This window comes from Alexandromys fortis, unplaced genomic scaffold (genome assembly GCF_014885135.2).
Source record: "Alexandromys fortis isolate MF-2015 unplaced genomic scaffold, M_Fortis_MF-2015_v1.1 scaffold_150, whole genome shotgun sequence".
Taxonomy (NCBI): Eukaryota; Metazoa; Chordata; class Mammalia; order Rodentia; family Cricetidae; genus Alexandromys; species Alexandromys fortis.
This window is the reverse complement of record NW_026068027.1, coordinates 1,203,163-1,225,895: the sequence shown is the minus strand read 5'-3', so window position 1 is coordinate 1,225,895 and position 22,733 is coordinate 1,203,163. Positions and strand designations below refer to the sequence as shown.

Sequence of the window (22,733 nt, the reverse complement as noted above, 5' to 3'; positions counted from 1 at the left end):
AACTGCGTGGACGTCGGCACAGCTTAGGCAACACAGAGCCGGGTCCTGCTTCTGGGATTTCTATTACCCTCAGGTGTTTCCGTGCTCCCTGAGCCCCACTTGCCTCAGAGCGCCTAACAGTTCAGACACAAACTGGAAATCGTCCTCTTGGCCGGGACTTGGCCCCTAACCATCCATTCTCCCCTCTGGGAACCATCTTTGGCCTCTCCCATGTCTCAGCCCTTCCTGTAACGGCAAGTGCAAACCAATGTTTAGGTTCTGCTCCTCTGTGGTTTGGATTCTATTCTCTCTCCTACGGTAATGGTCCCTGGTTTGGTTCTTTCTCATCTTCCTTCATTCAGTGTCCAAGTCATATAGATGCTGTTACCTGGAGAATCAGGGAACCGAGCTGGAGGAGGATCACAGTAATTCCAGGCATGGTGACGTATGCCTGTAATCCCAGCACCTTCCTTCAGGAGGCTGAGAAAGAACTGTGAATTCATGACCAGCCTGGGCTACATACTGTAATGACTGCATACCAGCCCAGGCTATGTAATATCTCCAACTAAACTAAACTAAATTAAATCTGTGATGTCAGTTCAGAATTCATTTATCTATCTATTTTATTTTTATTTATTTATTTATTTAATTTATTTTTTTGTTTTTTGAGACAGGTTCTCTCTCTACAGCCCTGGCTGTCCTGGAACTTGGTCTGTAGCCCAGGCTGGCCTTGAACTCACAGATCTGCCTGCTCTGCCTCCCCAACGCTGGGATTAAAGACGTGAGCCACCACTCCCAGCTCACCTTATATATTTTAAGTCTACTTAATCACACGCGTCAAGACGGGAGTCCCGCTCTTGAGCTCCAGGTCTGAGGGAGCAGCAAGGGCAAGGAGTCACTTAGGCACTTCCTGTTAAGCTAGGGGCGAGAGCAGAGAAGCCCTTACCTTTTGCCGTTTTGTTTTGTGTTACTTGGGAGTTCGGGTTTGGTTTTGGTTGTTTTAGATAGGGGTTTGCTATGTAGCCCAGGCTGGCCTTGAACTCGCCACTTCACTGTCACCTTAGGCTGTGGAAGTGCTGAGATTATGGACGTGAGACAATGCCCAGCCTTTGTGTGTACGTGATTGTGGCACTAGACAACACTCCTGTTAAGCTACATCTCCAGTCCATTTTGCTGTCTTTTTCTTTTTTTTTTTTAATTAATTTATTTATTTATTAAAGATTTCTGTCTCTTCCCCACCGCCGCCTCCCCTTTCCCTCCCCCTCCCTCAATCAAGTCCCCCTCCCTCGTCAGCCCAAAGAGCAATCAGGGTTCCCTGCCCTGTGGGAAGTCCAAGGACCACCTACCTCCATCCAGGACTAGTAAGGTGAGTATCCACGAGACTGCCTAGGCTCCCACGAAACCAATAGGTACAGTAGTATCAAAAACCCATTGCCATTGTTCTTGTGGTCTCAGTAGTCCTCATTGTCCTCTATGTTCAGCGAGACCTGTTTTAACCCAGGCTTTTTCAGACCCAGGCCAGCTGGCCTTGGTGAGTTCCTGATAGAACATCCCCATTGTCTCAGTGTGTGGGTGCACCCCTCGCGGTCCTGAGTTCCTTGCTCGTGCTCTCTCTCCTTCTGCTCCTGATTTGGACCTTGAGATTTCAGTCCGGTGCTCCATTGTGGGTCTCTGTCTCTGTCTCCTTTCATCGCTTGATGAAGGTTAATATGCAGGAGGATGCCTATATGATTTTGCTGTCTTTTTCGAGGCAAGTTCCTACTATGAAGCCTTTAATTTGCCCTCCTACCTCAGTTTCCCTGTGTAGCTGAGATGAGAAGCATGTACTTCCCCACCCAACTACCTGCTGCTCTTTTATATTAGAAGGTGGGTAGGAGGGGCAAGAGATGAGTCACGCTGTGTGGGGAGGGGATAAAGATGGGGGAAGTATGGTATCCTAGGTCCTGGGAGGTCGAAGCCACGAGTCCCCGGCTGGGCCCAGAGAACAGACCTTGTGTGGCTGACTTTCCACACTGCTGTTTCATCCTTAGGAGAAACAGTGGTGGAGACAGAGCTGGCTGTCCCTGCCTGAGAGAAAGCACCTTGAAGGATCTGCCCTGCCATTGCTGTTGGCCCTGGCTGCTTAAGGCCCTGTGGGTGCCCCTGAGATGGGTGAGTTACAGTGTTTGGAGCTCCTTGCCCTTCCTCTGCCCTTTAACACTCTTCGTCCCGAAGGAGCCACCTCTTGGATGGGTGTGGAGTAGCCCTTCTTCTTTTTTTGGTTTTGGTGTTTCAAAACAGGGTTTCTTTGTGTAGCCCTAGCTGTCCTGGAACTAGCTCTGTAGACAAGGCTGGCCTCGAACTCATAGAGATCTGCCTGCCTCTGTCTCCTGAGTGCTGGGATTAAAGGCGTGTGCCACCATCGCCCGGCAAGGATCCCAACATCAGCATCCGTCCATTTTCTTGCCTATTCCCTGCCACATGGAGGGGCTGCAGGTTCTGTGCAGTGTCCCCTAGCCTGGAGGCTGGCCAAGTAGTAAAGGGGGCTGAAGGAAGAGAGGCGATGAGGGGCCAGAAAAGTGTTATAGGGCTGCAGCCGGGGCCCTAAAAGATGGGCAGAGAACATGAGGTCAAGGTGACAATGAGGTGGAAAATGGTTTGGTGGGAGAAAGCAAAGCTGCTCTTATTGGGGAATTTAGGGAAAGACATCCTGGGGCTACAGGTAGAGTTCAGTCGGCAGAGAGCTTTCCTGCTTTGTACGAGGCCTGATTCCAACCCAGCAAAAATGTTATATATATAAAATTTCCATCCTGGATTTTCGATAAGGACAAATGCCAACTGACAGAGAATGCAGCAGGAAGGAACCAGCTGATCCCCAGCATAAAGGGGACTTAATTTATGGTCTACAGAACAATTCCAGAAGTGAAAGACTGTGCTCTCAGCTACTCTGGAGGCAGAAGCAGGAAAATCAAAAGCACAAGGCCTGGGGGCTGGAGGGATGGCTCGGGAGTTAAGAGCACTTGCTGCTTTTGGTGGAGGACCAAAGTTCAGAAGTCATGGCAGGGACCCAACGTTCAGATGCCAGCACCCACACCAAGTGACTCACAACTAACTGCTTGTAAGTCCTGCTCCAGGGCATCCAGCATCTTCTGGCCTTTTGGGGCAGAGAGAGAGAGAGAGNGAGAGAGAGAGAGAGAGAGAGAGAGAGAGAGAGAGAGAGAGAGAGAGAGAGAGGAGAGAGAGAGAGAGAGACATATATAATAAAGAAGAAATTTTTGTTGTTTTGAAACAGGGTCTCACTATGTAGCCCAGGTTAGCCTTGAACTACAAATCCTCCCATCTCAGTCTCCCAAAGCTAGGATTCTGCTAGTCAAGTGCCACCAAGAGAGCTCTTACTTCGGCATTTGTTTTATAGCACTGGGTAGAACCCATCGACTTGTGCATGCTAGGTGAGCCCTCTACTGCTTTTTAACTTGTTTTTTTTTTTTTTTGCGAGGGTCTCATTCTATAGCGCAGGCTGACCTCGGATATGTGGCAACCTGGTACCCGCGCCTGGTGAGTACTGAGATTACCGCATCATCAGCCTGTCCTGCCGTGCACTCTAGAACTAAGCTACATTCCCGGTCCTGTTCATTATTTATTTAGACACGGAGTATCACATAGTCCAGGCTGGCCTTGCACTCTCTAAGCAAGAAGGGTGACCTTAAAATTCTGATCCTTCTGCCTTCTTGGCTGAGTGCTGGAATTACAGGTGTGTGTGTTCCCAGCTTTATACAGTGCTGGTGACTGAGCCCAGGGTTCGGTGCATTTGCTGAGATATGGGCATTTTGCTGTATGTATGTCTGGGAACCATGTGTGTGCCTGGTGCCCATGGACTCCAGAAGCAAACATCAGATCCCCTGGAACTGGAGTTACAGACAATTCTGAGTACCATGTGTGTGCTGAGAACGGAACCCCAGTCCTCTGCTGAGCATCTCGCTACGTGTCACCTCGACCCTGCTAGTTGGTGGAATTGTTCGGTTCTCTATCTTCCTGTTTACTTACTTGCTGGTTATTGAGGTTTGGGGCTATTTTTTTCTTTTTGTGGCTGTGATAAATACTCTGACCTATAGCAACTTGGGGAAGGACCAGGTTTGTTTCAGCTTACAGGTTAGAGTTCACCATCGAGGGGAAGTCGAAGCAGAAGATCAAGCAGGAACCTGGAGGCAGGAACTGAAACGGAGACCGTGGGAGAACAGGGTTTGTGCCCAGGCTTGCTCAGCTGCCTTTCTGATACAGCCCGGGCCACACCCCTAGGGATGCCACTCACAGTGGGACCGGCCTTCCTAAATCAACTAGCAATTAAGAAAACAGCTCACAGCTCCAGCCATAGGTGATTCTTCAGCTGAGGGTCTAGTTTGTGTCAAGTTAACAGCCGAAGCTAACTGTTACATGAAGGGCTCTCTAACAGGTCTGAGCATGGCAAACATAGGGCCAGCAGGTCTTGCCCTCTCCTCTTCCCTCTCTAAACTGTTAGATCACATCCCTAAAACTAGCCACCAAGATCTATTCCCTTATTTGACCACTTCCTTATGCCCGACTAAAACACCAAGGTCCAACTATCAAAATTCATGATTTGGCTATACTGACTGACCTGTCCAATCAGAGCTTACCAACTCATACCAACACAGACTTCCCCTTTTCTCCTTAACCGCTGCTGCAGCTGGGCACTGGTGGCACATGCCTTTAATCCCAGCAGAGACAGAGGCAGGCAAATCTTTACTAGTTGGGGGACAGCCTCGTCTACAGAGCAAGTTCCAGGACAGCCAGGGCTACACACGGAAACCCTGTCTCAAAAAACCAAAACCAAAAAATCACTCCTGCACAGACACTTGCCACTGTCTTTGCCTGAGGATCCAGAGGGAGCCCCCTCCAATCTCCTCCCACCTCACACCTGCCCCCCTCCCGCCTCCTGTCCCTCTGGGCAATGCTCCTTTGTGCTGAGAATCTGGTGTCTGGGTGTGTTCTGGGTCGACTCAGAAGCCCCTGCACAACAGATGCCTCTAACTGTATTTGTGGCTATCCATGTCCCTTAATCTATCTTCCCATGGCTTGAAGCTCTATAGTTATAGACATAAGTTACATTTCCAGAGAATGTTTCTTTAGAAAACGGTTTCATCATTATGTAATGCCCCCCTTTTAACTGTTAACCGATATTACAACCATTTCTTTTTTACTGAAAAAAAAAGAATTATTTTATTACTTTATGTGTATATAGGTATTTTGTCTGAATGTAAGTCTATGTACCACATATGTGATGGCTGGTGCTGTGGAGACCAAGAGAGGGCATCAGGTTGCCCTGGAGCTGCCAAGTGGGTGCTTGGAACTGAGCCTAAATCCTTGGCAGAACAGCCAGTACCCTGTCAGGTCCCAAAGAAACCTGGTGGTACAAATCTCACTCAGGACCTGTGGTTCCTCCCACCACTCTTCACCCCGCCCCGCCCCTGGGCATGCTCCCCCCCCCCCCCAGTTTCTGAGATCTCTATCAACTGCAGTCTCTCTCGGCTTCTTGGCTCCTCTCTTGGTCCACCACCCCCACCTCTCAGGGCCGCTCAGTCAGGACCCTTCCAGATACCTCTGGCTGAACTCTTCCCTCATATCTACGATAAAACCTTTCTTAACCAGACCTAGGATCAGCCATGTCCTCATTTTCACTCATTAACCTCTGAGTCATCTCTCCTGGCCCTTAATTAAATTTTTTTTTTTTTCCGAGACAGGGTTTCTCTGTGGCTTTGGAGCCTGTCCTGGAACTAGCTCTGTAGACCAGGCTGGTCTTGAACTCACAGAGATCCGCCTGCCTCTGCCTCCCGAGTGCTGGGATTAAAGGCGTGCGCCACCATCGCCCAGCTTAATTAAAATGTTTTGCATTTATTTTGTGTATGTGTGCTCATGGACGTGCATGCGTGTGCGTGTGTGTGTGTGGTGTGTGTGTGTGTGCGTGTGTATGCGTGTGTATATGTGTATGCATGTGTGTGTGGTGTGTGTGTGCGTATGTGTGTGTGCGTATGTGTGTGTGCATGCTTGTGTGTGTGGTGCGTGCGTGTGTCAGAAGATAACTTTCAGGAGTCCTGGGGATCAAACCGGACATCAGATTCGACAGAAGTCTTTTATTAGTTGAGCCATCTGGCCAGTCCCGATTTAACTTATTTTATTTAGTGTCTGATGGTATATTCTCCCTAGTCTTACTGTTAGCCCACTGTAGGATTTTTGGAACTAGCATATAGTTGCATTCTGTTTGAACTGGAATGTGCAGGTAGGTGACTTATTTCTGTCACTGCATTTGTAACTCCTGTTACTGTTTTCCAGAATTGTTCAGGTTCATTTGAATGTTCTTTAGTATTCTTTTCTTTTTCCTTCCCCCAAACAGGGTTTCTCTGTGACCTGGTTGTCCTGAAACTCTCTTTGTTGACCAGGTTGGCCTTGAACTCACTGAGGTCTACCTGTCTCTGCCTTCCAAGTGCTGGGATTAAAGGCGTGCGCCACCACTGCCCAGCTCCATTTTTTTTTTTTTTTAAGATTTACTTTTCTTACTTTTGACATTGGGTTGTGAGCATAGTCTTTAGAGGCTGAGCCCCTTTTCCATCTCCTTATTTTGTTATTTAAGACAGGGTCACATTATGGAGCTCAGGCTACGATATTCCTGCCTCTGCCTCCCAAGTGTCGGGATTACAGGCCTGTATTACTGAATACTGAAAGTAATGTATTGATTTTTTTTCACTAAATTCCTCTGTGTTATTTCAATACCTCTCTTTATATACATATATTTAGTGGTTGTAGGTAGGGATCGGCAAGCTTCTTCTGTGGCCAGATAATAAATATCTTGGGCTTTATAGGCCCAATATCTCTCCCAACACTCAACTTTGATACTGTAACACAAAAGCAACATTAAGCAAACATCTAAATAAATGAGACATAATTATGTTAAAATTTTATTTATAAAAAAGATGCAGGGGGCTGGAGAGATGGCTCAGTGGTTAAGAGCATTGGCTGCTCTTCCAGAGGTCCTGAGTTCAATTCCCAGCAACCACATGGTGGCTCACAACCATCTGTAATGAGATCTGTTGCCCTCTTCTAGCCTGCAGGCATATATGGAAGCAGAATGTTGTATACACAATAAATCTTGAAAAAAAATTATAAAAAAAAAAGATGCAGTGTAGAATTGGGCAGAGAGCTCCATGTGTAAAAGTACTTGCCTTAGAACCTGAATTTAATTCCCAGAACCTGTACTCAAAAAAACAAAACAAAAGCCAATGGCCATACAAACTTGTGATCCTGTGCTGGGGAGAAGGAGACACAGGACCCCTGGGGTTCACTGGCCAGCCAGGCTAGGCCACTTGGTAAGTCCCTAGCTAGTGAGTGCCACCAAAAATCAAAATCAAAAACCACGGATGGTGCCTGAGGAGCAATACCCAAAGTTGTCCTTTGACCTATACCACCTCCCCCAGATATACATATGTGCGCGTGCACGTGCACACACACACACCAGGCAAGGCAGTGGACTTCATACAGCCTAAGGAGTATGGTTTACCAAGCCGTCCAGAAGACAAACTTATCACTATCTCCTTAGGATTTGTTTATCACCTTAGTGAACTATGGAGGTATCTTACCACCACACAGGTCCCATTATCTTCTTTTTTGCTGTTATTTTTTTAGGAACAGGGTTTCTCTGTGTAGCCCTGGCTGTCCTGGAACTCACTCTGCAGACCAGGCTGGCCTCGAATTCAGAGATCCACTGGGCTTAAATGTGTGTGGCGCCACTGCCTGACACCTTCTTTTATGGTTAGCTGACACACCTATTTCTAAGAAGGACAAGAATAAAATACTACAAATAATGAAACTCCACAGACTGAAGATTAATGCTGAGTTCTAGGGAAGATTACAATCAAGTAGTTTATTCTAGGCCCACAGATGTAACCTTAAGAGTTTGCCTAGCATGACTAAAGCTCTGGCTCAACTTCTAGTACCACAAGAAAAAAAAAAAAAGGTAAAAATCACATTCTGAGGTAAGCGTACAGCGAGAGAAGTGGGTGGGGAAGGAAACTGGTTGGTTTTGAAACAGGGTCTCCATATAGGCCAGGCTGTGTAACCAATTCTAGACTTGTACTCAAGACCCCGACCCCAGTCCTGGGAGTGCAGAGTGTAGGTGCTCCCTCTACAGGTGTGAGTGAGGGTGCATGTTTGTGTGCACACATCTTTGCACCATGCTGTACAGCCATGGTCTCCAGAGACAGCCTAGGGAGATCAAATCTGCAGGAGAGGCTCTAGGGCAGAAGCCATTTCAGTCTGCCTCTCACGCACACCTCACGTTCAGGCTGCTTTTGAGTCCAGGTCTGGCAACAATAAAGGAGAAAGCTATGCTGGAATACTGAACCTAGGTTCTCTCTGCTAACGCTTTCCTGAGACCCTCATACTTGGCCATGCATTCCACCTGTGAGTGTGACCTGCCTGGCAGGGTTGAGGACACTAAAGAGACCTTTGGGTCCCCTGTTTTGGCTATCAATTGAAAAAATGAACACCCTTCTGTAAACTTTTTCCTTTCTTTTTCTCTCTCTTCAGGACAGGGTTTCTCTGTGTAACAGCCCTGACTGTCCTGTAACTCCCTTTGTAGACAAGGCTGGCCTCGAACTCAGAGATCTGCCTGTCTCCAGGTTTCCCCATAAACTTCATGCTGGTAAGGAGAATTCGAGAGGCTAACCCAGCCAGGAGGGAGACTACTTTCCTGGAAAGAGATTCACAACTTGTCAGACCACAGAAGAGATAGTGGTGGTCTGACCACACGCTGTCCTAGACTGCTTAGATAGGTGTGACTCTGGCCCTCCACTCAAACCTTAATCTCACTGGACAGGGCAGGGCATTGGGTCTCTTTGTCCCTTTTCCCAGTGTGGCCACACTTAATAAGCCTTTTTTCTCTTCCACTATGAATTTAGTTCTTTTAACTAGCTTACTCAGTACAGCTGCTAAGCCTGCCTTGCTGGAGCACAGGCTGGGCTTCTAAGTCCAATAATGGGCACAACAGAAAGACAGAGTGATGAGCCTACTGACCCCAAAGATGTATTCGTTCATTCATTCATTTTTCGTTTTTTGAGCCAGGGTTTCTCTGTGTAGCTTTGGAGCCTGTCCTGGAATTCGCTCTGTAGACCATACTGGCCTCGAACTCATGAAGATCCGCCTGCCTCTGCCTCCTGAGTGCTGGGATTAAAGGCTTGCACCACCACTGCCCGGCAGATGTATTTAATTTTAAGTCTATGGGTATTTTACCTGCATGTATGTCTGTGCACCATGTGCACGCAGTACCCACAGTGGCCAGAAGAAGGGAACTGGAGTTACAGGGGGTTGTTAGATGCTGTGTGGATGCTGGGAACCAAACCTGGGTCCTTGGCAAAAGCAACAAGTGCTTTTAACCACCATACCATTGCTCCAGCTCCAGAAAACAGATTCAGGCAAAAGGACAAAAAAAAAAAAAAAAAAAAAAAAAATCACCCCAAACTCCAATGCCTAGGGCTGGAGAGATGGCTCAGCGGTTAAGAGCATTGCCTGCTCTTCCAAAGGTCCTGAGTTCAATTCCCAGCAACCACATGGTGGCTCACAACCATCTGTAATGAGGTCTGGTGCCCTCTTCTGGCCTGCAGGCATACACACTGACAGAATATTGTATACATAATAAATAAATAAAATATTAAAAAAAAAAACTCCAATGCCTAGAGTGCCTAATTTAACACAGACATTTTCTACTACCTCAGGCTTTTCAGTCAATATTTACCAACAGTCTGACAAAAAACAAACAAACATCAACGACAACAAAAAGCCACCCTGTATATCCTGCCCCACATATCTCAGATTTGGCCAAGCAGGAGGTACAGGCGATACAGGCTAACACTCCTGTATCCAGGAACTGGCCCTGCTCTTCCTCCTAGCATGGCGCCTTCCTCCTCATAAGTTCTCTCCTACCCCAGCTTTTAGTTGGTATCAAAGCCATGTCCTTGTTAGGTTTCTTTTTAACCCCAGGCAAGATGTGGCTTTCCCTGTCAACCGCTTTTCAGCTCATCCAACACTTTTTAGCTCACAAACCTTCAGTTTATAACCACACTCTTGGGAACATCAGAAGACAAGCTCTGTCTTGCTCATGCTCCGTGTCCTCAGTTTAACCTTTGCTTATCCCTCCTGATGGTGGCTGGGCCTTTACCTGTCCTCCAGAGCCCTCAATACCAGGTCACAGCCAGTCCACGTTGCCATTCATCTGGGCAAGAGGGCTTCATACCCAGGACTTCCCAGCTTAGACCTGACCTAGAGATTCTTATATATTTAGTGCATGTGGACATGTGTAGGCATGTTTATATCAAGTACACGTGTGTATAAAGTCAGAGGATAACTTGAGGGAGGTTTACCCACTAAGACATCTCAAAGTCCCCTTTAAACTTACAGGAATTGGCACAGGAATTTTTTTTATATTTATTTATTTATTATGTATACAATATTCTGTCTGTGTGTATGACTGCAGGCCAGAAGAGGGCACCAGACCTCATTACAGATGGTTGTGAGCCACCATGTGGTTGCTGGGAATTGAACTCAGGACCTTTGGAAGAACAGGCAATGCTCTTAACCTCTGAGCCATCTCTCCAGCCCGGGAATTTCTGTTTTTGAGACAGGGTTTCTCTAGGTAGACCTGGATGCCCTTGAACTCACTCTGTAGACCAGGCTGGTCTTGAACTCAGAGGTCTGCCTGCCTCGGCTTCCAGAGTGTTGGGATTAAAGGCGTGTGCTACAGTCATCTGGCTATTGCTATATTTTAAATGAATGTTGAGGTCTGCCTGCCTCTGCCTCCTAAGTGCTGGTATTAGAACTGTGTTGCCACTGCCTGGCTTGCACAGGGATTTTGCAGCTGGAGGTCCACAGAAATACTGCCTTTGGTAGGCAGTCTACATCATGGCTACCAAGGCTCCCTGCTTTCTGCCAGGTCACCCTGTGTAAAAAGGCTGCATGACTCAGTGGTGGGAATGATCCGTTGCCATTCTTGGTGACTTCATCCTGCTGGTGCAGTCTTTCTGGTTCTTACGATGATCAGTGGCTACCTGAGTGGCCACTAACCATTGCTCAGTGCCCTGATGACACTGATGAGGTGATTCCTGCTGACCACTGAGTCAGAAGCAAGCCAACCACATTTGAGAGAACCATGGCCTTACTGAATACTTTCCTTTTGTGGGAAGGGGGGATCGAACCCATGCCAGGCAAGTGCACCACCAGCGAGTTACACTCAGCCCAATGACTCACACCTAAAATGTAGCCTTGTGAGAAACCTTGAAGTGAGAACTCAGCTCAGCTCTACCCAGATTCTTACCATACAACCAAACACAGTATGCTGGGGATTTGTCACAGGGACTTGCTATACAGTTCTGAGTAGCCTGGAACTCTGTAGCCCAGACTGGCTTCAGACTTGCAGCAACTCTACCTCAGCATCACAAATGTTGGGATTGCAGGCGTGCACTCCTGTGCCCAGCTAGCAGGCTGCCTTAAGCCTCTAGTTCAGGCTGAATTGTTGCAGAGCAGCAGTGCTTGAATTTATATACATCCCTGAACTCTCTTCTACCCACCGATGTTAGACTACTATGAGTTTTTTTCTTTTTTTTTCAAAGTCACATCATCACAAGTGCCTTTTTATTTATTTATTATGTATACAATATTCTTTCTGCATGTATGCTTGAAGACCTTTGGAAGAGCAGGCAATGCTCTTAACCGCTGAGCCATCTCTCCAGCCCAAATATTTATTTATTCGTTATGTATACAATAGGCCAGAAGAGGGCACCAGACCTTATTACAGATGGTTGTGAGCCACCATGTGGTTGCTGGGAGTTGAACTCAGGACCTTTGGCAGAGCAGGCAATGCTCTTAACCACTGAGCCATCTCTCCAGCCCTTTTTTTTTTTTTTTTGGTTTTTCGAGACAGGGTTTCTCTGTAGCTTTGGTGCCTGTCCTGGAACTAGCTCTTGTAGACCAGGCTGGCCTCGAACTCCCAGAGATCCGCCTGCCTCTGCCTCCCGAGTGCTGGGATTAAAGGCGTGCGCCACCGCCCGGGAACTATGAGTTTTTTTTTTAATATTTATTTATTATGTATACAATATTCTGTGTGTATGCCTGATGGCCAGAAGAGGGCGCCAGACCTCTTTACAGATGGTTGTGAGCCACCATGTGGTTGCTGGGAATTGAACTCAGGACCTTTGGAAGAGCACCTGAAGAGCAGTCAGTGCTCTTAACCTCTGAGCCATCTCTCCAGCCCCTTTAGTAGCCTTCTTATGTATGGATTTCATGGGATTTTCTTGAGTTCTTTTTACTGTGGATATGTGTACATCTGTGTATGGGTATGTTCAAGGGAATGCAGATGCCAATCAAATCTTAACGGAGCTCAAGTTAGAGACAGTTGTAAGCCATCTACTTTGGAGGCTGGGAATATAACTAGGGTTCAGTGCAAGAGAATTATGTACTCTTAACAACTGAGCCATCTCTCCAGCCTCTGTGAATGTCTGATCTCTATTGCATTCAATAAATAGTACACAGGGCATCTCTACTAAGTAGCAAGATCCCATAGGTATGTATGATGGTGCACACCTGTAATCCCAGGAATTCAAGATCACCTTCAGCTACACAGTTATGTTCTGGGCCAAAACTGGGCTACAGGAAACCCTGGTTCCAAAAACCAAAACAAACTAAACTGAGCAGAGGGTGGGCTGGGAAGTAATCTCCATACCACAGAGTAGAAGCAGAGCTGAGGATGAAAGAGCCCATGCAAACCTCTGTGAGCTAATTTCTATTTCATTTTTAAAATTTCAAGGTTTTTAAGGCTTGGAGAGATGACTCCCGAGCAACAGCACAGGCTGTCCTTGCAGAGGACCCAGGTTTGATTCCCAGCATCCACGTGGTAGCTCAGAACCTTAAGTAAATCCAGTTCCAGGGGATCTGATGCCCTCTGCAGCCCCCGCCCCCTTGATACACAGACACAAATGCAAACACTTTTCTACATTAAAAATTTAAAACTACAAATATAACAAGCAAAGGAAAAACAGACTAGGCATGGTCTAATCTATACCTACCATTTGCCTTCAAGAACTTCGGTTTCACACACATGGGGATATCTGCAGTAGTTATTCCTCTTATTCCATGCGGGGTCCAGGGATCGAACTTTTTTTTTTTTTTTCCAAGTCAGGTTCTCTGTGTAGCCCTAGCTGTCCTGGAACTAACTCTTATGGACCAGGCTGGCCTCAAAGTCACTGAGATCCACCTGCCTCTTCTTCCCAAGTGCTGGGATTAAAGGTGTGCGCCACCACCGCCCAGCATGAACTCATGGTTTTATCAGACCTGGAGGCAAGAGACCCTTACATGTTGAGCCCTCTTTTCCAGCTCAAGGGAATGGGTACATATCACACAGGGTGGTAGCACTATGGATCAAAATCACGGTCTTGGGAGCAGTAGGTAAATACCCTAGCAAGGAGCTATACAGCCCCAGCTCTTCTATTTTTTTGAGGACCTTAACATGTAGCTCAGACTAGCTTTGAACTTGAGAGCTTCCTGCCTCAGCCTTCCAAGCTGGAAAAAGGATATACCATTGCACCTGCCTGGCTTCACCTGCTAAGTCTGGGTTCACCTGCTAAGTCTGAGAGTCTGGGAGGTCAGAGGGCAGCCTTAGGTGACAGGTGTCAGTCCTGACCTTCCACCTCATTTGAAAGTGGGTTTCTCGGCAGAACCCTGCCTCCCTCCCCGTGAATGCCCAACTAGCTGGCCCATGAATGTCAGGGTAGTCTTCAGGGCTCATCTCCCGGAAGCACTGGGTTGCAGTCACCCCCGCCCCCCAGGATCTACAGTGGATTCCAGGTGTCTGAACCCAGTCCCTCAAGCTTGCAGAGCAGAGATGTTAGCCACTCAGCCATGTCTCCCTCCAGCCTCTGGCATGCTCATTTGCCGTGTTTCATGACTTAGGGCTGCAGCACAGGAGGGGTCAGTACATTTGAGTATCCGGGCAGGTGGCATGCTTGTTTAGGACTCCATGTACCCTGAGCACATGGAATCCTTAACCTTTGAACAAATTTCATGATTAAAAACCAAGCCCTCAAGAGGCATAATGACACACTTTAATTCAGCACCTGGGAGGCAGAGGCAAGGAGATCTCTGTGAATTTGAGGCCAGGCTGGTCTACAGAGATCCAAAGACAGTCAGGGCTACACAGAGGAATGCTGTCTCAACACAACAAAACAAAAAGAAACAAAACTGAGCCCTCACTCTGCCTACAATCATTTCCCTTCCCTTATGATTTAAAACAGGAGCTCTCAGTGCCTCAAATCCACGCTGCACTACTGTGTCCTGGGGGATAGGAATGGTGCGTGTTGTGTCCATGTCCCCCCCCACCCCCAACCCGTCCCCCCTCCCTCCCCGCTTCCCTGCAGTTCAAAGCTGTGTTGGCACTTCAGAGCTGTTAATGTTGAATGCAGAAGCAGTGGTCTGGAACCGGCCTTCACAAAAGGAGACAACTAAGTTCCAAGGGAAAAGCTGGGGCATGGGTAGGGGTCAGAGGACAGGCTCAGAACACCAGAAACTGGCACCTTCTGTACACTAGAAGGTCTGGGACAAAAAAAGGTTTATTTCAGAAGCAAGAGAGTCAAGCAGCTTGCTTATCTAGGGTGAAGCTGAGAAACCGAGAGTGGTGAACACGCACTCAGCTGGAGGCAGGAGGACCCTAAATTCAAGGCCGTTCAAGGCTAGCCTGAAATGCACAAGACTTGTCTCTACCCCCAAACAAACAAAAAACAAAGGACTGTGCCCCTACTGTCCGGCCCAGTGACTGCTAGTTTAAGCAGTAAGAGCAATTTGTCTGTAGTCAGGCAGGATGACACCTGTCTTTATTCTTAGCATTCTAGGGATGGAGGCAGGTGCATCTCTGAGTCTAGGCCAGCCTGCTCAACACAGGAGTTCCAGGACAGCCAGGGCTACATACACAGATGCTGTCCAAAACAGAAGAAAAAAGGAAAATCATTCTAAATCCCCAGCTAGAGAACAGCACAGGCCCAGTTACCAAGACCCACTAGGCCCTTCAAAGACAGCACTTCACACTCGAGTGAGGGTTCGATCGCCCACCTTCGACAGCACCCCCACCTCTAGGAAGCAAGCAGCGCTTCTAGGCCGACCTCCTGCCATACTTCTTGGGAAACAAAAGGGCCAAAGACCAACAAAGCTAATAAGTTTTATGTGTTTTCAATGTGAAAATTCAAGTTCACTACCAACACCTCCCCTTGTGATTCTGAGGTGAAAGGAACAGACTGCACTGCAGGTCCGTGAGCGTAGGGACAGTGGCGGTCAGTCTGCAGCCTCACTGTTAGGGCATGGTGGTGCTCAGTACCTACACTGCGGGTCCTTGGGCGTAGGGACAGTGGCGGTCAGTCCTCAGCTCCACTGTTAGGACATGGTGGTGCTCAGTAGGCGCCCATTACTTCTGAGCATGGGCTGAGGTAGGAGCAACCTGCCCAGGGTCTGCCTCCCGGCTGCTAGCCAGGAGTCTGCAAACAGTATCTGGTTCCTTTCACTTTCCAGCACTCGGCTTTAGAGGGGCTGGGGATTAGTCTTCTCCCTGTTAACAAACATCAAAGACAGAAGAGGCCCAGTTCCCGGCATTTTTTGTACACAGATTTCTCATAGATTTATTTCTGTGTCATGTTATATATAGACCTATTCATATATACCTTTTTTTAAATATACAATCTATATTCTCTTCCCCACCAAAATCACAAGAAGAGATATAAATCTTTCCAGTATTTCCATTGGGTTTCCTAAGATGATTAGTTAACAAAGAACCATTTCTTAACTTCTCAAAAATAGCTGTTCTCAGGCTCTGGGGTCGCTGAAGCAGTACTCCCAGACCCAAGGAGACAAGGGAGGACAAGAAACAACTGTAGTGTGATGGGTTCTGGGACCAAAGCATCGGCCACTCCCAGAACTCTAAGGCTGGGATGAAGGTGGAGGACACCCTTCCCCATGGCTTTTCAGATGCAGCCCAATAGGCACAGGGAGGGAGGAGGAACTGCAGATTAGGCATGCAGGGGTAGGCGTGATAGAGAACACCTGTGGGTGGTGAAGAGCCAGCACCCTCCATAGGCCTGCCAACCTGCTCAATGACATGGGAAATGGGCACCAACAGTGTGAGTGAAGATGACAGCAAGCGTGGCAGGAAGAGGAAATGGAACACAGAAGTACCAACCAAACGTGACCTGTACTGGCCTTCTCCCTACAGAGGGTGTGGCTTATGCTTGGGGGTGGAGGAGATGAAAAGTCATGAGCTAGGATTATCAGCTGGCCAGGGGCACAGGAAGGCTCTCTGAGGACTCCTAAGGGGTAGGCAGGTAGGCAGCTGGGACCCCACATTCCCAGGGAAGAAACAAGTCCTTTCAGTTCGACTTGGACCAAATCTTGGCGCTCCCTCGGAGTCTGGCAAGGGGAAGAGAGAGAGAGGGGATGCAAGGGATCCCCTAATTCCTGGAGGACACCCCCCACTCCCAGCCCCATGCAAATGACTAAAGCAAGTGGAGCAGCCAGGCTGAGGTCCCCAAGGTAAGAGTGAGGTACCCAGAAACAAGTGGCTCCCCACACGGGCTCACCCCTTGCCCTTTGAGGCTTTCTTGCTGGGCTGGCGCTGGTTGGTGCCAGGAGCTGGTTCTCTCAGCTCTGTCAGGTGCTGCTCAGGATCCTGAGAAGTGGCCGCAGCTGCTGCTGCTGTTGTAACTTTAATGGTTTTTTTAAGGTTGGCAACCTATCAGGATGAAAGGAATGGGGATAGCAAAGCAGGTTCCAGAACCTGACAGGTCCTGATTATCCACATCCCAGCCCCTGTGCACAAGCCAGGAATCCCTGCCTGCTTACCTCACTCTCGATCTGCTGCTTCAGGCCCAGCTGCTGCTCCTTGTGCTGGTTGGCACGGCTGACTTGCTCCTCGATGCCGGACAGCACAACCTCACAGCCCACGCACCTGTGGGAACCATGGCAGATGAAAGGTGTCAGCAGAAGAGGGCTGTGGCCACAGACTCAATAAAGAAACTCAAGAGCAGCCGGGCGGTGGTGGCGCACGCCTTTAATCCCAGCACTCGGGAGGCAGAGGCAGGCGGATCTCTGTGAGTTCGAGACCAGCCTGGTCTACAAGAGCTAGTTCCAGGACAGGCTCCAAAGCCACAGAGAAACCCTGTCTCGAAAAACCAAAAAAAAAAAAAAAAGAAACTCAAGAGCAAGCCTCTGAGGGGGACTCGAAACCCTGGCCTAAGCTGGGAGCCCTCACCAGGGCACCTGGGGAGCAGCTCCGACAGATTCTCATTGCAAAAACCCTGGAGTTGGATAAGAAAGTTGAGTGATACATACAATGTGGGTGGGACCGGGGGTGTTGGAGAAAAGGCTCAGTGATAAAGAACATGTATTGTTCTTCCAGAGAACCTGCGTCGATTCCCAGCACCCACACCAGGTGACTCACAACCATCAATTCCAGGGGATCTGACACCTCTGGCCCTGTGAGCACCTGCACTCATCTGCACACCCACCCCTCTACTACACACACACACACACAGCTAAAAATGATAAACTAAAATTCAAACAACAACAAAAAGATGAGGGTAGGAACCACACACGAAACAGGAGTGCCAGCCACGGTGGTGTGCAACGGTGCATGCTTGTAATCTCAATACTGGGAAGAAGAGGCAGAGGATTTTGGGATACACAGCGAGATCATAATATATTTAGACAGGGATACAAAAAAGAAAAGGAGACAGAGACCCATAACCCATGGTGCTATGTGCCACTGTACTAAATTCAGCCTATGACAGCAATAGCCTCCCACTAAGAAACCTCAAGAGCACCGCTCCCTTTCCCTTCCCCAATTACTGCCCCAACAATCCTGCCTCTTAGCACCCAGCATCCCTGTCAAGCTTGTTCCCTCGGAAGCCTCTGGAGGAAAGTGCTGGTCTCTTTCTCTCCTCTTGGGCTAACCCTCTGCAGCCCAGCCCTGTGCTCTCCTTCTTGTATAAGGAAGCAGTCAAGGCCTGACAAGTTCTCACCACTCCTGCAGGGTTCGGGCAATGGCACTGAGGTCCTGGCGCTGGATGTCTCGCCCAATACTGTAGTCAACCTCCAGCCGCTGATTGCGCTGATCCAGGGAGCCACGAAGGACATCGGCATACACAGCCTCAATCACAAGGTCTTCCAGTTGGCGCACGTTCCGAAGGGCAAGAGCCTCAAGCAACACTGCATATGGGATGCACTGGGGCCAGGAGCAGACAAGGGTTCAAAAGCAGGGAAGGTCTTTCCATAATCCTCTCCTCTTTTCCCCACAAGGCCGAGTCCCACCTGCCTTCATCTCCTAACCTTAAACCATTTCCTAGAAAAAGTTAGTTCTAAAGCAAGACGTGGTACCATCCCAAGAACACCAGCAAAAAAGAATACCCTTTTTTCTTTCTTTTCTTTTCTGGTATTTGACACAGGTTCTCATGCTACAGCCCAGGCTGGTTTGGAACTCACTATGTAGTACAGGCTAGACTTGATCTCACACTAATCCTTCTGCCTCAGCCTCCTAAGTGCTCAGGTGACATGAGACACAACACCAGACTCAAAAAAGACCCTCTTAGGGGCTGGAGAGATGGCTCAGGGGTTAAGAGCATTGCCTGCTCTTCCAAAGGTCCTGAGTTCAATTCCCGGCTACCACATGGTAGCTCACAACCATCTGTAATGAGGTCTGGTGCCCTCTTCTGGTCTGCAGACACACTCACAGACAGAATATTGTATACACAATAAATAAATAAATAAATATTTTTTAAAAAAAGACCCTCTTAAAACATATGACAGATGCTCTCCTACTAGCCCTCACCTTCTACAGCACAGCCAGAGTATGACATCTTCCTGGTGCCATTTCTTTGGCAGTAGCTAAGGGTATTGTATTACATCAGAGGATCATAGGAGGGGTCTGGAGTTACTGTGCTTAGCACACAGACTTAGTCAAGGCATCCACAACTATGAGCCTGACTCCAGCAAAAATCACCAGGGCTCAATTCTAGTGAGCAAGTGGGAGAGATGACTAGGGAGACATGATGTACTGTGACAAAAGGCTGCGACCACAGGGATACTTCTGAGATACACACGTCTTAGTTTAGCAAACAGAAGCCTGGTGCTTGCTTCATGGAAGAAGAACCCCATCTCCAGCTCTGAGCCCTAGAACTCTGTATGGTGATAAACAGGACACTGTCCTGGTGGCTAGTCTGACACCAAACACAAGAGATGATGACTTAGAACTCAGGTCCACACTAAGAGACTATCACCCCTAACTGACTGCAGTAATGGAGCATTGGTACTGACCGAGCCAGAGGGAGGTCAATGGCTCTCCCAGGAACAGACAATAGGATGGCAGGCTTCAGGACTGTCACTTACCTTGACTTTGGCAGCCAGAGTGACAACTGAGAGATGTCGAAGCTTATTCTTCTGAGCCTCGGTAAGTGGGGGAAGATTCCTGGCTTCAGCTAGGAAAGGAACAGAAGCCCAGAAGTCTTATTATTAGCAGTTTCTTCCAAGTTTTCTGCACCATCACGATCTTAGGCTGCCCGGCTCACTTATGGCATCTAAGTAGGGCACCCCAAGAGTTTCTTCCAGGTCTCTTCAGAAGCCACCCTTCTCCTGCCCCCACAGCATGACGGCTCCAGCCCCTAGTTACCTAAGTAGTCAGCATAGGTCCCATAGGCAAACACTGTCAGCAGCCGGAAGGTGGAGGCAAAGTCGCTTTCTGCCAACTGCAAGAACATAAGGGAAGTGACAGGAAGGACCTATTTGGAACTCAACTTGTTGACCCCGTCCTTCAAAAAAACCTATCCTGGTTCACCAAGAGGCTTTCTCTATGTCTCCAAATATACACCCTTGCTCTATGGGCTCACTCACTTCTACTTCTAGCCCTTTGACATGCTACACATTGAATTCTTACTCTAAATCAGGGTTGAAAACATTCAGTGTTCAGAGGATCACACGCAGACATCAGACATTATAAATTACTCTATTTTGGCCCCCAGAGGTCACAGATTTGTGACCTGTTTCAGACCGTCCTCAGTGAGAGGGTCATACATCATCCACTAGTTTCATACCACCCCTCACTCACTCTGGCACGGCATCCATGCAGACTCTCACTGAACAGAACCTTTTAACAAGGCTACAGCCCCAGCATCTGCTGGCCTACAAGGATGCAGCAGAGCCATGGCCCTCGAAGTAAACGCTTGCTAAATAACCGACTTGCCCATTTTCATCCACTTATCTGATCTCTTTAACTGAATACAAGCTTGAAGGGCAAGCCTGGTAGCTTGCACTTTGCAGAATACTAAACACTGTTAGGCAATTGGGAACTGTTTCCTCAACTTAGTTCACTGTAGATAAAATCAGGAACAAAAGATAGCCAGTTGTCTATGGAACAGCAACCAAAAACCATTACATCCTCCGGTTCAACCACAGGCCTTCTAAAACAGCTCGGTTTAGCCACACCCTGCTATCAGCCTCTCAGGACACAGGCTGGGGCCACAGCATGGACAATCTGTTTGCTCGGTCATTTCTGTGAGTGGTTCTCTGCTGTGTTCAGAGTGATTTTCTCATTATCTACCTTAAATGAATTAGTATATGGGACACTTGGGGGGGTAACATGATAATATGTTTATTCTTTCTATTTTTAGGAGATTTTAGACTTTCCCACAATTTTGCTTCTGTAACTGTGAGGAACACTGCTTCTTAGGCTTTTCTCTCTCTCTCTCTCTCTCTCTCTCTCTCTCTCTCTCTCTCTTTTCTCTCAAGAGACAGGGTTTCTCTGTGTAGCTTTAGTGCCTGTCCTGGAACTCTCTCTGTAGATCAGGGCTGGCCTTGAACTCACAGAGACCCACCTGCCTCTGCCTCCCAAGTGCTGGGATTGAGGCATGCATCACCACCACCGGCAAAGTTTTTCCTTTTTCAGTTCTGAGAATTCAACCCATAGAGAGCCTCGCATACTACAGACAAGGCTCTTTCACTGAGCTACATCCCTACTCCTTTTTGAGGTGGAGTCTAAGTTGCCCAGGCTGGCCTAAAATTTGTGATGCCCTTGCCTTAGCACCCCAAGTTCTGAAACGGACCCTGAGGTCCCATGCACAGTAAGTAGGCAAGCATTCTATCAGTGGAGTTATGTTCCAGCTTCTTGTCACCATTTTTAAGAGAAAACTGAGCCTTTTAATATGGTTTCTCTGATCAAGGTGACATGATTTTTGTTTTTGTTTATTGAGACAGGGCTTCTCTGTGAAACAGCCCGGGCCATCCTAAAACTCACTCTGTAGACCAGGCTGGCCTCGAACTTACCTTCCTCTGACTCCTGAGTGCTGGGATTAAAGGTGTGCACCACCACCACCCTGCTGGTGACATTATTAAAAGGTATCACACTGGTGGAAAAGCTGGAACTTACAAGTAGCATCCTGAATGACCTGCTCTTTTGCCTAAAACTTAAAAATCCAGCTGGGTGGTGGTGGTATATGACACTCAAGTTCGAGAAATGTTCCACGTTTTTAAATAACAAAAAATTTAAATTCTGCACAAGGCACAGGCAGGAAGATTGTCACGAGTCCCACGGCAAGCCAGGCGGTGACTGACACCAGCCTAGGGCAGTCAAGCCTTCACAGTGAAACCCCATCTCAAAAAGTGTGTGTACAAAGGGAGGGGCATTAAGTTTATAGATCCCCAGTCTCCAAAGAGAAGCGCAGACCTTTATTTGATTGATGGTTAATTATCAGTACCCTGTTCACCTGCTTGGTTACTGATTACAAAACAGGCCCACGCTTAAAAGAAACTTCAGGCCCAAGGTTCTCCGTGGACTCCCCACGCAAGCAACCCACCTCTCTAACATTGGGCATATCCAGCAGTTCCCCAAACACGTAGACACCAGGGGCCTCCAGCACCTGATGGATGAGTGTGGCCAGCGCTGCCCCCTTGGCCGACTTGGCCAGGAGCAGAAACTGCTCCTGGTTCTGCCCTGTCACCTTCACCTCGGCACTCATGGCTGCACCGAGGTGCGGGGCTCTGGCTTCAAGTTGTCTGGAGCTGCAAGGGAAGAGGAACGTGAAGCTAAAGGTCCCTGGGCGCTGTCAGGACCTGCTCAGCTCAAGGGCAGGGAACTGCATGCACTCCAGAGGCACTAAGGCACAAATGCACTGAGAAATCAGGTCAAGGGGGTCTAAAACTCAACTCTAGGGTTCCTTAAAGTCCGCCACGCCCACCCTGTCCCCCAATCCGGGGCCTAATCCCAAACCCCACCACGTGCACCCCATTGAGCCCCAAAACAGAATAGGCGGTGAGGGAAGCGGTGGCACATGGTGTCCACCCCAACGACGACGCACCCCCAGCTCTGAACTCGTGTCCTGCACGTGCCCGCAACCACGTGACCTCACCTCCACACTCCTCACTAGTGGCTCCACCCTCCCTTAAAGCGGCAGCCCCGGAACGGCGGGTCCGCGCCCAAGGCCGGGTCGTACCCTGGAACAGACTGCGGCGGCGGCTACCTGGAAGCCTCGTCTTCCAGCGCAAGGGGCGGGGCGGCCGCTCCGTCACCTCCGGCAGCTGCTGCCAGTCTTTCCTGCGGCCTCCCGCAGGGTCGCTCTAGCCGCCCGCGTCTCCGGCCAGCTTCTATGGCCGTACTTCCGCTTTCGGGAGGCGGGTTCCCGGCGGCTGTGGACTGCTTC

General features: G+C 48.6%; 1 protein-coding gene across 4 annotated transcripts; it reads right to left on the bottom strand.

Annotated features, from left to right (window-relative positions):
- Nucleotides 1–15,204: 15,204 nt before the first annotated feature.
- Cops7a (COP9 signalosome subunit 7A) lies at nucleotides 15,205–22,707 on the bottom strand. Of its 4 annotated transcripts, none has more exons than XM_050164100.1 (8): nucleotides 22,443–22,676; nucleotides 21,891–22,095; nucleotides 19,712–19,787; nucleotides 19,432–19,520; nucleotides 18,069–18,271; nucleotides 16,891–16,996; nucleotides 16,629–16,780; nucleotides 15,205–15,604 (listed from the first exon to the last, which is right to left on the bottom strand). In XM_050164100.1, exons 2-8 carry the CDS (start codon nucleotides 22,050–22,052, stop codon nucleotides 15,577–15,579), a joined length of 816 nt encoding a protein of 271 aa, XP_050020057.1. In that variant the 5' UTR covers nucleotides 22,053–22,095; nucleotides 22,443–22,676; the 3' UTR covers nucleotides 15,205–15,576. The 4 variants fall into 4 exon arrangements, with proteins under 4 accessions (XP_050020057.1, XP_050020056.1, XP_050020055.1 ...); XM_050164099.1 differs by lacking the exon at nucleotides 15,205–15,604 and adding an exon at nucleotides 15,647–16,458 and having other exon boundaries at nucleotides 22,554–22,707; XM_050164098.1 differs by lacking the exon at nucleotides 15,205–15,604 and adding an exon at nucleotides 15,647–16,458 and having other exon boundaries at nucleotides 22,527–22,687.
- Nucleotides 22,708–22,733: the final 26 nt, after the last annotated feature.